We start from the raw sequence: 17,741 nt of genomic DNA, 5'->3' as shown, positions 1-17,741 counted from the left end.
TCAGCTGCTTCTAATTCCAAATGCCAAATCTAGCATTGCTAGGCAGGAGGAGAGAGGTAAGGCTGGGGGAAGCTTTTAAACTGGACTTTTCCAGACAAGGGCTGAAACACAGATGGCATGTTATCCTGAGCAGTTAAATCCTCTACTGCACTAATTCTGTTAAGTACTGCATTTCAATATAATGTTTTCTCTAGCTAGTAACTCACACGTCTTGCAATATTTGTCTGGTTACTTAAGTGTGGTCTGATTCTGTTAGAATAAGTCTACTAAGTCTATTTGAATTAGTAGCAGCTACAGCTGAGAATATGAGGTTGTTCAGAGGTATGTTAGTGATTTTCATTAGTTTATTTCTATGGGACTGCATTATTTGAGAAACCAGAATAATAATGATTTCCTTTGGGAAACATTTGCAACCTTTGCAACTTCTGTATCATGCGCTGGGATATCAAAGGTTGATTTTCAAATGAAGCCAATGAGCCGTGGGGTGCTGGGGAAGACCTTGCGCATGTCCATGCACTTCTTGTCAATGAAGAAGGAGTTTGTTTTCACAGAAATTTCATGTTCCAGGTTTGATTTGTCAAGGATCAGCATCTGCAGAGTATCCTGGGCTTCTTGCAGGCGTCGCTGTAAGGTCTGTAAGGTGTCATCTATAGTGTAAACTTCAGTGACAAGCCTGAAAAAAGAGAAGGGGACATGTAACTTTAGCAGTCCCTCACCACAACTTTTTTGATAGTGGAGAGGTCATGCTTTTAGGCAGGATTTGAACAGCTGTCTTGGACTGAAACCTATTTGCCAAACTAGCTTGTATAGCACCTATGAGAAGTGGTGGCTTCTTGCTCACGTTGACCCTCAGCAACAGATTAAGCCACTCTGCTCTGATATATTTTTCCAATTGTTATCTTCTTCACCTGCATCCTCTCATTTGTGTAGCCTCTCTAAGGCTGTGCTGAGCATATGGTCCTGTAGAATATGTTTGGGGTGGATATTACTGCAGAGTGTTGGTGTCGTTCATGACAGCTTAAACTTGTGCAGCAGTATGTGCTAAACAGTCTAGATTTGGCCCGGAAGCACATTAGTCAGAACAAGAATCACTTCCCAGAATAACCACTGAACATGGAGCTCTGAAATCAAGATTTTCTGTGAGCTGATATCAACTGCTTTTCTTCCAGTGGCTTAAATGGAGATGTGGCAAATCTTGTATAGTCACTGACCTAGTAAACTCTCTTTAATACTGTCAACTTCGTGTTTTGTCTAATGTGCTATTAATTGCTCACTGCATTATAGAATATAAGATTGATTTTTATTTTTTTTCCAGAACCAACTTCAACTTGTTTTGGGATAGTCCCAGTTGTTTCAGCACAGAAAAACTAGACTTTATTAATTTGTTTTCTGTCTAATCCTTTCAACTACAAAGTTGGCAGCACACACAGAGAACAAGTGCCAACATCAGCACTTCCTTTTAAATAAACAGCAAACTCAGATAACATTTACGTATTACAAAGAAGTAGTTCATTTGATATTTTCTTTCCCTATTAGAGTTGAGCTATTGGGCTGAATTCCTTCTTGCTTTAAACCATATGAGAGAAATACACAAAAGTTACTTAAAAGCAAAAAATCCTGAAAAAATGAATTAGCAAATGGTTTTATGTTCTCAGATAGGATTTTGTCTCTAAGAAAATACATTTTGAGATATGAGCTCCTAATTTCAAATATCCTGTCAGAATTTCTATTTCTAATTGCAGTTATGATGAACATAACACTCAATGATCTGGATCAGGTAAAGCATCCAAAATAACCTGGTCTGGATTAGGGAGCTGTGGTAGAGGAAAATTCATATGCATTTGAGGAAGGAGAACAGGATATGCTAATTATTGTTGATATAACTACATCTAGTAAGCATTGTACTTGTATAAACATTTTGGTTAAAATATTAGAAATCATGTTAGACTGATAAGACTTACGTGTATGTGAAGCTTAAAATACTTCCAACTAGCTGTGCAACAGCTTGTGAAGCTCTCATATAACCTAGAAGCTAGTAGGAGTTCGATTGATTCAAAACGCCGAGGTACTTTTTGAATTTAAGTATGTCACATTAATGTCTTTTCCCTTTAATTAAAAAAGATATTCAAAGATATTCTGGTGTTCCGGTGTTTTTAAATGAAGATTCCAAACTTTTTTAGGCAGGACCCCTTGGAACATTAACAGCATCACTGGCAATTGCGGGAAGAAGTGATAAAGTTATATGCTTCAGCATATTTTTGACTTTTAAATCAAACAACTTTTATATCTTGGATACATGCAATCCTGCTGACTGGACTGATATCAATCATAATGCTGTAGACACTTTGGTGGAAGAGTTCTTCAGGGAGGAATTAGGGAGAGAACAAGACTCAGTATAAGACTGGAGCTGTGTATTAACATTTAAGGCCATCTTGTTTTGGTTTTGTTTTTTTTAATATAATGCTGATACTAGCTTACTTGCATACCTAATTGACGGTGTGGTAGTAGCTGAAGTGGCAAATGATCTGCTCCCATAGTAAATGCAACTGCTAAGTGAATGCTACAGTGCAATCAGAGGTTTTTCTGGTTTCTCACAGCTGAATTCATGCATCTAGAACAGGTGTGACTTATGTGATATGAAAAGCTATGTGAATAAAACTATCCAAAAGGATATAAATGAACTTAGATCCAAAACAATATTTTGTGACAGAATGGATGTGGAGAGCAGAGTGTGAAGCTGAAGAAATCTAATATATGGATACGCCATGTATCAAATAGAAAATACCAAATATCAAATCTGATTAAGGAGGTAGGAGGCTGAGGAAAAAAGGTATATTGTATTGTACAATTTATGGTTTAAGGAGTTAGAAAAAGTGAAAAGATGCCAGTACAATAAACTATGATTTATTGCCCCTTCCTTGTTTGAATAAAGCTTTTTGAACTGATAAAAAGCTGTTCAGGAAAAACAACATAAATACTCAGTTTAAAGCATTATGTACTTCATTAATCTCGTTGTATGTTAACCTGTTCTATACAGTGGGATTTTGCTAGAGACAAAAATAAAAGGGGATAGTTTTCTATTTTTCATAAAAATACACAATTTTCTTACTGGACCAAGAAATTCAGCTACAGGAGGAACCCTGGTGCAGTATTTCTTAAGAAACACCCTCCCAAATATTTTCAAGACAGTATTTTAAAAAAGATATACTCGATAGGGTTCTTTCGGAACACTGTGCTCCAACTGGATTGGAGGAAGTTTAATTGGGATTAAAATTCAGAAGACCTTTTTCAGTCATTAGGGAAGGGAGGCTAGTATCTCAGACAACCTCATGTCTATCTGGAAAGACGCAATATACACTGAACAATGGACTATAGCACAGGGATTACCAAGCTGATGCCAACACGTGCTGGGAAGCCCCCACAGCTATATAACCGAAATATAAACCAAATGAGCTAACCTGTACAGATGACTCTGGAGTCACAATGTAGCTGAAAATTAGCTAAGGCAGTAAGAGATGCCGCCTCATTCTTATTTGCAATTAACTTTTTAAGAAGCTGCATCAAAAGGGTTTTTGCATCAAAAGACAGAATTTTGTCTGGGATACCTAATTTTAGAAACATGTTATTTCCTGAAGTGAAATCTCGTGTTTCATAAAGAATGGAGTTAAAATTAATTCCTAAATCCCTGTTTAGAGATGAGATTGAATCACAAAATTTATCAGCCACCAACAAGCAATTGAGCTCTAAAGGCAACTACACACATTGAACATTAGATGTTTTGGCCCATTATTTCAAGATAATTACTTGGATTTTACTACTTTCTCCCAGAATTTGTATTGCAATGTAATGAATGCAATTCCCATCTTATCAAACTGATTCACACTGTCATTAAATTTCCTGTTCTTGAGGGGCTGATGAAGGAAAGGATGGAGTAGTCTGGCCTTTACTTACTGAAGCTGAGGTGCATCACAGCAAAGTTCTATATTGGGTCGTCTAGTTCTTCCCTCCAGGCGGGTCTGAGCCACTTTCAGTGGGTACTCCTTTGCCTTTATGCATCTCTCCAGTAACATGATTGTATCTTCTGTCTGGAAGATTTCCTGAAGTACCTGAACAAAGCAGACCATTTTTGTAAGCCTCATGTGTATACAACATCCCAATTCACTGCTCCTTTTAAACACCCCTGTTAGAACTGCTTCCATTCTGGCATGGCATTTTGCTTTATTTAGGGGAGAAGATGACTATAAACTCACATCAATCAGATGCCTTTGTATAACGTTGGCTTGATCTTGCCATTTCTTTAAAAGGACATATGGTAATCAAATCTCACAGGAGAGCCAGAAGGAGGGGACTATACATTCATACATCACATAAAAGCATTTAATGAAGTTGTTCCTGAAAAACAGGCAAACAACTTCCACTAAGAAATGCACCATGTCTTTCCAATTATAAAATTAAGTAGTTCATAGGCAAATTGCAATATAAATTCATTACAAGCAGAAGAGAAGCACCGAATTATTGTGATGGGGGAAATTCCAACTGTGTTTTTGTGATAAAGCCATTTTCACAGAGGCAGTGTTTATAGCTCTACAGAGACTTATTTCCATTCTGCTTCATTATCTAATTTTTCTCCTAAATAAAAATCTGCTGCTTGATCTATGAACATTTTACAAACTTAGAATTCCAATAAACTGCCATTTTCATTTAAATCTTCATTTAATTTTTATTTCCTTTTGCCTCATGAAAATTCAAAAGCAATCAAGTATGTCCCCTCTGAAATTGTTCCATGCTCCAAGTATTCTTGGGACACTTGCTGCAAGAACTTAAGAACACAAATTGTATTTTCATACTGAAACAACATTCTAGAAGTTTTCAAAAATCCCCCGGGAGCTGTAGAGGGAAGACCAAATTCCTTTAAAGGCTTATTTTCTGTAAATGGAGAAGAAATGGAGTGAAACATCACCAAAAAGGAGAGGCTCATGGAATTAGCACAGTGTAGTTTTTAGTTGCAGTGCATGTTATCATACAGTCATATTATCCCTGAGAATCCTGTAAGTGCTGCTTATATGTTTTAATCTGTGAAAAAAAAAGATGAGAGAAATTGCAAGGGGAAAGTTTTGCTCAGTCTTAAAGAAAGTTGGGAGAAAATGTTTATATTCAGGTCATGCTTCCCAGCTAATTGATTATTATGTTACTTTCAGTTATCGGAATTCATTACTGCTGTTGTGCTGAACTTGTTCCAGCTTTTCCTACAGACAGCTTTAAAATGGAAGAGAACAAATTGAACTAATGTAGTTTCTCAGCCAGTCTACTAAAATCAATGCAACTTGAATTTCAACAACCACTGAAAATGGCATAATGTGATTTAAATTATGTTGCTATTTAGATCTTGCTTACACACAAAGTTGTACCAGGCTTGTTAATGGTGTGTGTGGTTTGAAAATTCAGTTAGTTCCTGCTGCTGAAAGGTTATTTATAGACAAAACACAAAGAGTTAAGGGTGCCAGGAACCTGCACCCCAGTCCAAATCCTTAAGGGCGTATTGACATTATATAGTAGAGCAATGTGAAAGATCTCCCAGTGTCCAAACCAGTTCAACCCTTACGGTAATGCAATTTTCCAATAAGGTGAGTGATCTTAGACCCTGAAGCAGCAGCGTATGGACATGACTGTACTGATTTGAAGCCAGGTCTCCACACTGTACTGAGCCCTCTGGGTCCAAGGTTGATTCTTAGAGCTAGCTTGAGAGCATCTTCACCCAAAAAGAAACTTTAACTGCTTCTAAACTACAGGGAAGAAAGTCTGGTTTGTTATGAAGGAAACACAGTATGGAAGAAAGTGAAGCTAACCGTAGTAAATTTACCTCTATCATTTTATTCTGCAGTTTTCCTTCTTAAGCAAATAATCACAGTAAGCAAGCTGTGTTTGACAGGGAATATTTATGCAGGTAATCCATTTTGCTATTTGTTTTGCAGCAGAAGTATTTAAGATGAGTTGTTAGATACATTATTTAGCATCTTGTCTACAATTTTACTGGTTACACTTACTCATATCTATAGCTAGAAAGCAAGGGCAAGTGACTTAATGAAATTAAGTGTCTCCATTGTGCATCAAGCCCACATTCTTCCTTTTCCCTGAATTCACCAAAGATTTGGGTCTTCTGCTGCTCAGACACAGAATTTGAGCAGTTTGTGCCATTGTCAGAACTTTGCTATTTATAGCCTCCCTACGAGAATCCAGGGTGTGTTCCTCTGTACGTGGGAAAGGTGAGGCCCAGCTCCTAGGAAGGCTGCTGGGGATTAAGCAGATGGACGTCAGGGGCAGTTTTACAAGCCCGTCAGTCCTGCCCTTTGCTCCTGCTCTTCACCTCCATTGCTAACCAAACCCACCAACCTGCAGGGACGTACCAAGGCTGTGAGGCAAAGAATACACAGTGCTTTTTAGAGGTCACCGGCTGCTTAGCAGGGTCCTCCTTTCCTGTGTTTATGTTACAGCTTCTGTCACCACAGCGGTGTTTCCCATGCTACGCCTCGCTCTCTGCGAGGGAGCCAAATTCACTGCGGGGTAGTTCTGCTACCTGCAGCGGGGTGCGGTGGGGACATTGGCCCCTCACATTAATCCTACTTAGAATTTGGAATGAATTGTAAGCAGATTTATTTCTTTTTTTAGTAAGAAGTGTGATTCAAAGTAAAAACAGTGAATCAAAGCAGCATGTATCTCAACCCAGTAGGAAGTTATGGGCAAAGTTATATCTCAGTTTCAGAAAGGATCGAGGGGGTTATTTGTTTTCCGCTTAACGGTAGAACAGAGGACTTGCACTCTCAGTTCAGGTTCTGGATAGGACCTTTGTGGTTCAGACTTTGAGCCTTACTGGTAGTAACACTTTCTTGGGCAGCAGGGGGAAATGGTGATTCACCTTTGTGGAGCAAGTCTATCAATGAACCAGTGCGATTAGAGCAGCCTAGAGCACCGGGTTAGAAATGAACCGCGACTCTGAAACCAGTTCCCCAGAGCGATGCCACAGCTTACAAATGTGCTTGTGTTATGGTGAGCATGTAATGTACTCCCTGTGCTGACGCTTTCTGTCCTGTGATAATATGAGTCAAAACAATTTAATTTATTCAGTGAGTGGAGTCAGGCTACAAGATCTCTTACATTTAATTAGTGCTAATTGTTCTAATCAGGTTAGAGAAGAGGATGAAATTAATATTTTCTGAAAGAAAATTTTTTCCTGCCCTCTTTTTCTTTGAAAGCAGTGTAGTATATAGTATGTGCACAGAAACACACTGTAGCAGGCTCTGGAAGCATTACACAAATTTGTAAGATGACCGGGGAAGAAATCTAGTATTCTTTAGTATTTCAGAGAAGAGTGCTACTCTTCTGCCACAAACCCTTATTATGTAAGGATTGCCTGTAGCAAACTGGCCATTGCAGTACCGTGTGACAATGCTGCTGTGATGGTTGGGTGCCTTTTACTCTTCCATTCTGCTTGCCTGAAAACATAAATTACATATCAGATAGTTGTGGTTTTGTTTTGGTTTTTTCTTAAGATGTAGAAGGAACAAGCTGATTCCAGTACGGACAACGTTGAGCAGATTGCCCATGTATAAACTGTCCTCAATCCTTTGGAAAGGCTACTTTCTTTTAAGTTCAGCTAGCACAGAGAATTTTTAGAAGAGTGGTTTTTTGAACCCACAATTTTCTCAAATCCTCTTCTGATGTGTTCATATGATGTGTTCAACTGTGAGTACAACAGCCAGACCACAAACCCATGCGTTTCAAATTCAGTAGTAACATTTCAAGTGCATGAATTTTGGTAATTGTCAAACCTGAGGTTTGATTCCATCCCTCTACAGCACTTACTGTGCTGTCAGGCAGCACCTGGCTGGGCCTCATTGCTCGCTGCCCATGTAGCAAACCCAGCAGCGTTCCCTTAGTGACACAGAAGCAGGAGACTGTATTGTCCTCTGTTTTTAGAATACTAAGTGATGTGTGCACCTCCCCCATAAACAGTGGCATATAGCTGACCCAGGATAATAGCAGTCTTGTCTCTAGAAGTGACTCAAAGTTTGTAGAGCTTGCACAGCCCACAAATTCACACAATGTTAATGTTCAAAAAGGGCAAGCTCTGAAGTCTAAATAGAAGGTGTTTCTCTTTCTTCGGAGTACAGTAGTTCATTAGTCATGAAAAGGGAGCTTTTACCGATGTCACTAAGTTTTATGTCAAACCCAGTTTTATGTCCAACCTTTTGTGTCGCCACAATGCGCAGTAACTACACTCCTGTGACGTGCAGCTTCACTATGTGCTCTAGTGTCCTGCTCATAAAGACAGTAGTCTGCAAGCACATTATGCACAACCAAGGCAATTGATTAGCGCTACTGAGCAAACCCCTCCTTCATTCGCTAAAGAAAAATATTGTTTAAACCTGCCTGTGAACTCAAAATTCAAACGTGAAACTATACATTCATCTTTCAGCCCTGCTTGGCTTCATGTAAATGGATGTGGTTTAAGTTCATTGTGTGTTCTCAAATTTTTTTCTTACTTTTTTTTTTAAAAAAAAAAAAGGCGCTGTCATTTAAGACATACAAAGAAAAATGTCCTCGGGGGAACCACCTCCAACGCATTGCAGAAGCATTGTACAAACAGTTTTTGATTACTCATTCTGGCCACACATTGGGTAAAATGATTTAGATACTCTGCCATACATAAACGGATTGGTGGGGAGGATCACCAGATAGTGTTGGACCAGTCCACGTCATTTCTGGATGACCTCCAAAGGCAGGAAGCAAAAGCAACAAATGCTAAGCAGCGTGTTCCTAAGAGCATGGTGAGGGATTGGCTCAGGCAGCTGCCCATCCGGAAACTTTCCCTGCCAGCACATGAGTAAAGTTTTGTGCTGCAGCATTCTTGAGGGCTTGTAGAAAACTGCATTCCCGCTGTTCTCTCGCTTCACCAAGGCCGTGATTTTTATAGGCTGGAGACAGTAAGATCGAGAGAACGAGCTGTTGAAGTCACACATGTTTCATCATGTAATCAGAATGGTCTTATGTACAACGTAAGCATTTTTAAAATGCTGCAGTCTGACAGTTCTCCTGGTTTCTTTGGTGTTTCTGAGGTTTGCTCAGTGTTTAGTATCCGAATGCAAAAAGCAGCAGCCCAGTAATAAGGTGGGTGGTATATCCTTGTGCCTCCTCATTTTGTAAATTTCTTTATATTTAGTATTTTGCCTTTTAAAAGTTTTTAAAACTTTTTTTCATTCATGTTTCCATATTTCATCCAAATTATTTTGGAAAAGTTACATTTGTTGGGGTTATGGTACATAATTGAATGAATAGTGTAATTGGGACTGATTTCACAATTAATTTCAGGGTATGTGGCCACGTTATTTCAAAGTATAACCGTGATGTCTTGCAATCTTTGGATTACAAGTATAACCCAGGTCTTGAATCTGAAATGGATTTGGACCTGACAGTTTTTCCTGTCATGTCATAGCCGAATTCTTCATAGGGATTACTGTGTCTTTTGCTTTTATTTGTTTTAGGGTTTGTTTCTTTTGCAGGTCACTGTTTTGTGGCTTACTGAATTTTGTTTTGTTTTTAATCAGATGGCGGTGGGAAATAGTCTGGGAATCTCTTAAGAAAAGAAGAAACACACACTTAAAAGAAAAAATCACACTCAACAGAATGTGACATCAGCAGGTAACGCATTCAGGTAGTTTTGAAGCAGTGAGAATCGTTCTAAGCAGTAACTTTTGGGCATTTCTTGTGTATATTCATATGAGATGACTGAGCTTCATAGTTAAAAGAAGCAGCAGTTTAGTTTGCACCCAGAGAAAATATCTTCAAACCGATGCATTGCACAATTCATCAGGCGTATCAGAAGTGTAGAGATTGGTCCGCATTTGGGAATATTACAAGGTTTTATTTATAAAGCTTCCTAACAACAGGAATAGGGCTGGCCTAAATACAGTCAACAGATTTGAAAGCTAACGCACTACTGGAAGCTTTATGCATGCCAAAGGAAACCTATAAACATTTTCTTTGTAACTGTCGAAACTATCAGAATGTAAATATTATACTTCACAACAAAGGCAGCTTTAAATATACATCTGGACATTTAATCTGTGTCCTTACACAGATTGGTCTATTCAGCACAGATTGAAACAGAGGACCCAGGGACCCTGGGCCTTTCATTTGGTTGGTATAACAATTTACAATCTTTCAAAAATCCTCCTTGCACTGAATTCCAGTGTGCATTTTTTACTTTAATCTCTGAAAATAATCAATTTCACATTCATATGCAATCAGTTTCTATTTAACTTTTCCACCGCTCCTAAAAATGTACAAGATGTTTATTTTAAAACAGATTTATTAAAATTAAAGGGAGAGAAAAACATGGGATCATTTAACTTGCCTTGGATTTTCTAAAATATTTCCAAAATTACAGAGGAAGCAATAACTGTACACAAGGAAATGCTTAACTCTTTGCCTACCTCCTTGCTACACTTTTAACTATCGAAGAACAAGAGCAAGCATCAGAGTACTGTTGTTTCTCCATCTTACACTGTATCATACTTTCAGATGCTGCAGGACCAGCAATTTTAGAGTGCATCATCATTTAGGAGAACAAAATTAAGTGCTATGTTATTAATGTACTTTTGCTAAGCCTGGTCAAAATAACAACAAAACCGGCAGTTTGGGCCTCCTGCATGCTGTGTTTTGTCTCAAGTTACCTCATCTGAGAGAAGGGTGTATGTCCCTTTAATAGAGAGAAGATGTCTCTAGAAAGAGACGGTGCCAGAGAGAAACAGCTATGGCTCACGCAGCTACTCTATAATACCAATTCTTATCAGGAATGAGATTCTTTTTAGTCATTAATGAAATTTCAATCCAGTCACGATAAGCTAAATTTGCCCTGACTTCAAAATCAATGCAATGCATTTGTCTCATGATCCTTTGGAGCCTGAAAATGCTTCTTTTCTAGAAAAGCTACTACATATGTCCATCTCTTTTTCCTGCAAGACGGCCCTTTCTGAGAATCAGGAACAGTTTAATGTATATATATGAGCACTGCTGCCTTGAACTAAGTCCTGTTTCCTTTGCCGAGCTGGCATGAATTGCCTGAGTGCAGACGGGTTGCAAGGGAGGGAGCAGTAATAGTAGCAACCACCTCTGTTTCTCACACGTAAATGTTGTGGCAGAAAGAAGTTATCTTCTATATCAGTGCCAGCAAAGTCTTGCATCCACTCAATCCAGGCTGCCTTTACTTAGCAGCTGTGTGTCCCTCAGGGCGAGAAGAGATTTCGGTTATTTTGCGAATAAAGACAACTGGATTCACAACAACCTGACTACATCCTGATGGGTGTCACTTGATTATGATAACTCTATCCTTCTCCATTTCATGTTCCCCTTAGGCTAATCCATGGAGCGGAGTGCTGCTGCACGGTGTGCTGAGGAGCCAGGCTTCTCCCACATGGTTTCTCCGCTTACCCATAGTTCATACTCTGGTGTGCTCTATGCAAGTCTTTATGATTTCATGACATTAAGCAACAATGTTAGGAGAGAGAAATCTGATTTTGTCTTCAAGTGAGTGCCTTAGCTTTCATCTGTAATTTTTCTTGGTTTGTAGGCAAAAGTCTATTCCTAGCTTCGATAACTATTTGCCCCTTCAAACAGGTTTCTCCAGGCAAGTTTGAGCTGCCTACACCAACCAGCACACACCTTCTCAACAGCTTCTGAGTCACTCTTCATTAATTATCTGAAAACTTTACTCTCAAACAGTTTCCAATACTAAATTATAAGATTGACTGTACACCTAGCCACCATGAACAGGTATGAAAAACTGTAACTACCTGAGATTTTAAGGCATAAAAAGAGGAAGGGAAAAAAACGATCAACAAAAATATATTAAAACAGTTACATGAGGAAACATTGGGGTCTGAGATGGAAGCCTTTGTGGGGCAAGCACCACAGGGAAAGGACTCCCTCTGCTACACGCATGCTCCTTCCCACAGCTCACAGTGCTGCTGCACCTCTCCTGCCCACTTCTTTCATGGGCACCTCCCATAGTGTTTTAGTATTTCTGTATGTTCCTGTTCAGAGGAGCAGGCTGTGCCCTTTTCAACAGCCGTAGGAGGGCTCCTGTCAGAATTTCTCAGATAAGAAGTTTGAAAACTCTTTAGGAGGCCTGTAGGCAGTTTCTGGTTTTATTGCCACTAAGGTTTTCCTGGCTTTTGTTCTACATTTTATGCTAGTTATAAAATTAAGTAGGTTTGTACCTTGAATTAGAAGTTGTACAAATTAAAAACATATTTAGTATTTCGTTCTAGCCACCATATAAACATACTCAATGGTTCCAAAGACAGGAAAATGGTGGGTTTTTTCTTAAATATATAAGTAAATTTATGAAAAATAATGTGTGAAGGATGGAGACTCTGAGGGGATAACTTGTTTAAGAGATGGAGTAACTTACTGAAACAAAGTCTGTAGGCTCTTCAGGTATAGAGTAAAAATATACCAGGCAAAAAGGAAAGTAAGACTTAATTTTCATTATATATTGATGTAATATAATGCCTTTTCACACATCAGTGTCAAAAAAAAAAACAAAGTGGAGCTGTTTCTAAAAGCACACATTCTTAGTGAACTGAGTGGAAATACTCAGTATCATGGCTACTCATTTATTGGTGTGGGTGGTTATTTTTTCATGTTTCTACTAAACCTGTACCTGTTTTTCTAGCATCTTTCTGATGCCCGTGCTCCTGGGTAGTGGGATAGCAAGGCTTGCAGGAAGGGTGGTGCTGGGCACTCTGCCTCTGGGCAGAGGAACACTTCTGAGCACAGTACAGGTGCTGGAGCTGGCAGAGATAGTCTGCTGTTTAGGTATGGTATAAACACTGGACTATGTAAACATGTCACTTGCTCTCTGGTCTGACTGATTCCCAGAGCTAATGTACGTAAACATCCTGCCCTGTTGGTTATTTCCAGGAGACTGAAGCCAAAGTAACTATTTATGTTAATATTAACTTTATGGAAAAGAGATGCAAACATATTAATGAGGGGCTGGCACCGTGATTAAAGGTTTTCCTTCTTTTTCTAAAGATTTGTGTACTTTTACACCTGCTGTAAAATATATTTATCATAATGTCTCTTGGCAGAAACTGAATGTTTCTTGAGGCATGCTGAAGACAGCCTACCACCCTCTTCTACATTGAGTTGTGTACACTATATTTTCTGTTCGCTAGCCTAGAAATCAGGTCCTAGAGCAGCTCTGAGCCTGACCAGAGTCATACACTTTGATTAGACTCTTGCAGAATATTTGCATCCCCAAAAACCATGTGTCTGTGAGCCCGGTGATGATGAAGCACAGTGGAGCTGTAATACCTTTTTTGGTTTGTGATCTAACCCTTGCCAAATACCTAGCTACATCTTCTGGGCTTCTGCCTCCAGCACCTCATGTTTCCAGCGTTCTGCTATGCAAATTCTGGATGAACATTGCATTGTCATGACCAAGATTAATCCCAGAATCAAGTAAGATAAATTAATCATAGACTTGTGCAGTTGGGCCAGAAATGGAAGTGGGACATTTTCAACCTTAGGGTCAGAGAGGATGTGCATCGTTATGCACTAAGTCTGCGCTGCCTGCAGGTCACACTCATCTATCCTGTAGCGATTCCTCTTTGTAAGCCAATGCCTATACAGAGATCAGAGCTTTAAGGGAGAACAGCGATCTTGATTCTGAGTTCTTGGGGCTAATGAAGGCATCTATCTCTGGTAAGCTGTTGCAGTGATGAATTCCTTTGCTCTGAAAAGCAAGTGCTTATGTTTTTCATCTAGATTTGTCCGACTTCCTGCTCAAGCGAAAACTCTTCTATTACGATTATTTTTTCTTCTGTATAGATATTTGTGGGTTTAGCAAGTTCTCTGCCCCAACCCCAACTGTTATTTGGATAAGCTAAATGAAGCAGTGTCATTTAGTGCTGCTAACATCACCCTTTTCAGCCTGCTAAAGAGAAAGTTGAGGAACTTATTCTATCAATTGCTTGCTTTCCAGTCCTTTAATTATTCTTGCAGCTGTGATGACTTCTGGGCTTTGGAGTTGCAGTAAGAAGTGCTTTATACCACAGCCTTCCTCCCACATACTGAGTTTGGCACTGTAACGATGGCAAATTGTCTTAGTCCTCTTGAAGAAAATCAAGCAAAAGTAGGCAGCAGTAATTTTACATGGAAGCTCTATAGTCCACTGGATGGGGACACACATAAAACAGATTTTTAAGGACAGCATTTCCCTTCTGTATTTAACAGTTTCCTGTTCAAAATTATACAAAAGCAATTTAATCCCTTTTTACTGTTCCTCTGTGGAAATCACTTCCAAGACTTCTGACAGATTTGGGGGGTTTCAGCCTCACTAACCAGCTTCCCTGAAAGAAGCAGCAGGCAGGAAAAGCCAAATAGCAGACAATGAAAGTCAGACAATTTCCTGAATACATCAACGAAGTAACAGTGAGAGCAGACAGCAGCTGGACCGAGAATGCAGAAAAGCACATGAGAATCACTGGCCAGTGCTCTTTGGAGACTCCCCTTGTGCTGACTGGGTTACTTGATCTGAATTTGGAGCCTAGTCAGTACTGGGATTCAGACCAAACTCCAAGTAGAATAAAGGGTAAAAACATATCTGATCTGCCTCGAGACAAGACATCTGTGAGTTGCTAAACCATCCTGTTGTCCCAAAGCCTTAAAGTGCGTCAATCCCTCTAACTAAATGCAATTTATTGTAGGTTTACAGTAAAAAATGGGATGGGTTAGGTGAATACATATCATAAAATGATGGTGTATGCATGTTTTCATGATGTGTGTTGTCTGATGACTAGAAATTGAAGATATTTGATCTTCTTTGGACTGTTTTAGACATGGAAAAGAGGCAAAGCAGCTTGAATGTTGGGGTTTGAGAAAGTTATTTAAGGAGCAAAAATCCATTTTTCAAATGCCTACCAGGAGAAGTTCTTAGATGCATCCCTTGGCTTACCTGGATTGGAAAGTGTGTATAGTTGAGGCAAACTAGATTAAGTCTTTTTCTGAAGCCTTCATTTTTTTCATGTGCTTCTAAATATTATGTGTGAACCCTCTATAGCGTGAACCTAAGTTAATTACTATGACAGAACCTCAATCAGTTACAGCATGAAAATTCTTGGAGTCTATTGTTCAATTATATTTCAGTAACTCAAGGTAAATGGTGCAGGAACATGTTAGAAATTGAGGTACAAGTCCACCGGCAGTACTAGAAGCAGACAAAATGCTTATAAAAACAGATGGACTGCTGGTGCAGTTACTACTCCGAGACTTGTACAGTTTGTAACCTGAAATGGAGACATTATGTCATTGATGGAGAAGGTCTTGGCAAAACTCCTGGCATAATGCTTGATAGAAGTAAAAACAGGATACCTTCATCACATAAATACGTTCTGTGTATCTTTTGGTATATAGAACACACTTGTCTAGACATGAGGGAAGACAATATCCTAGAACAAAACTAAACAGAACAATAATGGATTGTTGATTTTCTTTACATATTTTTTATATGAGAAATACAAATTTGGTGGTACTTAGGAGGAGAAGGAAGCATTAGAAGGACTGCTCTAGATTGTTCATACAGAGCCTTCGATAACACAGCTGTTACCAACTACTGTTGAACTAGAATATCAACCCAGCAACCTTCTCCAGAGCCGCAGGCCTGTGAAGGGCTGCTGCAGACAACAGCACCCAGGAAGGGATGATGCAATATGGGCAAAAGCCGACTAAGGGGGAAATCCTAGCCCTTTAGAAGTAACTGGTATCACAAGCTGCACATGGAATTCCTCAGCTCGCCTGGGTAAATTCAGAACTAGCTAAATCCTATTCATTTCTGTATTTTTATTCCTGTTTATTGTTTTCCAAGCTCACATAATCTCACATGTGATATAATATTGTCATCAAGCAAGGGAAAGAAAGGCAGGAAGAGAAAGGCCCTTAACAGTTTGCATACAGCAGCGCAAGAATATTCCAACAGATCATTACCAGAGCGATACCCACATTCCTTTTGGTAGAGGATTTCCCTAAACAAGTTTGAAGCAATGACGTTCTTGCACAGAAAGTCAGGACTGTAAACGTGTGGCCATAAAGCCACCATACATATAGGCAATATAAACTAAATATGAAAAAATCAGGCCAGGAGAAACATTTTAACTACATATATGACAAATGCTAACCATAGCACACAGATAATCACCACCACAATATCAGTGACAGGCACTAGTACAGTGTACTGATCCAAGAGTTTAAGTCTAATTAGATGAGTTTTTACAAAAAGCTTAGTTCCAAAGGAAAACTAAACTTTTCCCAGGCTAATAGATAAAATCTAGAATGTAAGACAAGCTGTTCCACCTGGTGCTCAGTGCTTCTAAAGAGCATGCAGTGGACCACAATCTGAGGCATTAGGCGTTTGGTTTATAATCTTAACCCCCTGATCTTTTATGTGCAAGTGATATAAACAAAGTGACATTTCACTATAGGATCCTTTTTAGATCATCACCATATTTGCACTACTTACTCTTTTATGTATTTCTTGATTTTTGCCTTTTTCAGGGTACTGATTTTAGAAACAAACAGTTGCAGGAGGTTCCCTGTAGGGCTTTTTTTGTCTGGAAGAGATTTTGCTATTTCACAAATCAGAAAAGTATTTTACATTCCGAAATAGGCTCCAGACCTCATTAAATTAATAGCTTTTCGTGGTTCCAAGATAGCAAACCTTTTCTATGCTCATTTTCCTCTCATTTTATGGAGCTAGCCTGCTTAGCTAGGAAAATAATTTGGCAGAGAGAAGTATGTCTCTTAGAGTGGCACTCATTGCTTGAGAAGTGAGTGGAAAAACAGCCTTTGAAAGATTGCCTGATTTTTTTAAAGCCAAAACCCAAAATTGTGGCACCATTGTCTAATTGCTAGTAGATGTGAAGGGAACAGGCACTGTAGTAGCTGCATTTGACTGCAATCACATCCCAATGGAAGAACAGAAGTGCAGTAGAATTTAAGAGACAGTCATTGGCTGTCTTATTAAAGCATATTCTAGCAATATATTTTTTTTCTCCAATTATTACAGACTATACTGCAAGCCCGGAGAAAGAAGAAAGCATACTCTGTTATGCTTACCTATAGATAACTATTAAATGGACACTCACTCCTTACTTCGGCCCTCACTTGCCTTTTCCCTCCTCTTGTCCTTTTGAGGTATGGTCACGAGCAAGAGCATTAACAGAACTCCTAACGTATAACTCCACCCACATCTTTCCCAGCAATGTTTTTGCTCAGTAAACCTATTGTATTCTCCATTCCTTTGGAACCAACCTGAATTACTTCTCACCAGCACAAGCAGTTTTCTTCTCCTCTAGCATTTTGTTATTCTGATGTAACTACATCACTATGGAGTTTGGAGTGAGTAAAGTATCTCTGCTATGGACATGCAAAGTAGTAACTCACCACTAACAGCAGCATTAGTTCATAGACTGCAATCTTATTTGGTACTTCTTTCATCCGTGTAGCCCATACAAACTAATTCTTTATACAAATATGATTATGCAGGTTTCTCCAGGTAGCTTATTACTGCTTTTTAATGGTGTAACAGTATAGGAATATAAATAATCATTTTCCATTATATACCAGTCATCAGCAGTTACGCCATAGTGTCAGCTGGACTCCACAACAAAATCCCTGCTCAT

At 39.0% G+C, this 17,741-nt stretch overlaps 1 protein-coding gene across 1 annotated transcript in view; it reads right to left on the bottom strand.

Annotated features, from left to right (window-relative positions):
* Positions 1-459: 459 nt before the first annotated feature.
* TEKT5 (tektin 5) overlaps positions 460-17,741 on the bottom strand; it is a 27,780-nt gene continuing 10,498 nt past the window's right edge. The window contains exons 6-7 of the mRNA XM_074158293.1: positions 3,952-4,106; positions 460-673 (exon numbers count right to left, since the gene is read on the bottom strand). Of these exons, the coding sequence (XP_074014394.1) occupies positions 460-673; positions 3,952-4,106 (369 nt within the window). The remainder of the gene's footprint in view (positions 674-3,951; positions 4,107-17,741) is intronic.

This window comes from Numenius arquata, chromosome 14 (genome assembly GCF_964106895.1).
Source record: "Numenius arquata chromosome 14, bNumArq3.hap1.1, whole genome shotgun sequence".
NCBI classification, from domain to species: Eukaryota; Metazoa; Chordata; class Aves; order Charadriiformes; family Scolopacidae; genus Numenius; species Numenius arquata.
The sequence above is the reverse complement of the archived record's forward strand: the minus strand, read 5'-3'. Positions and strand labels throughout refer to the sequence as shown.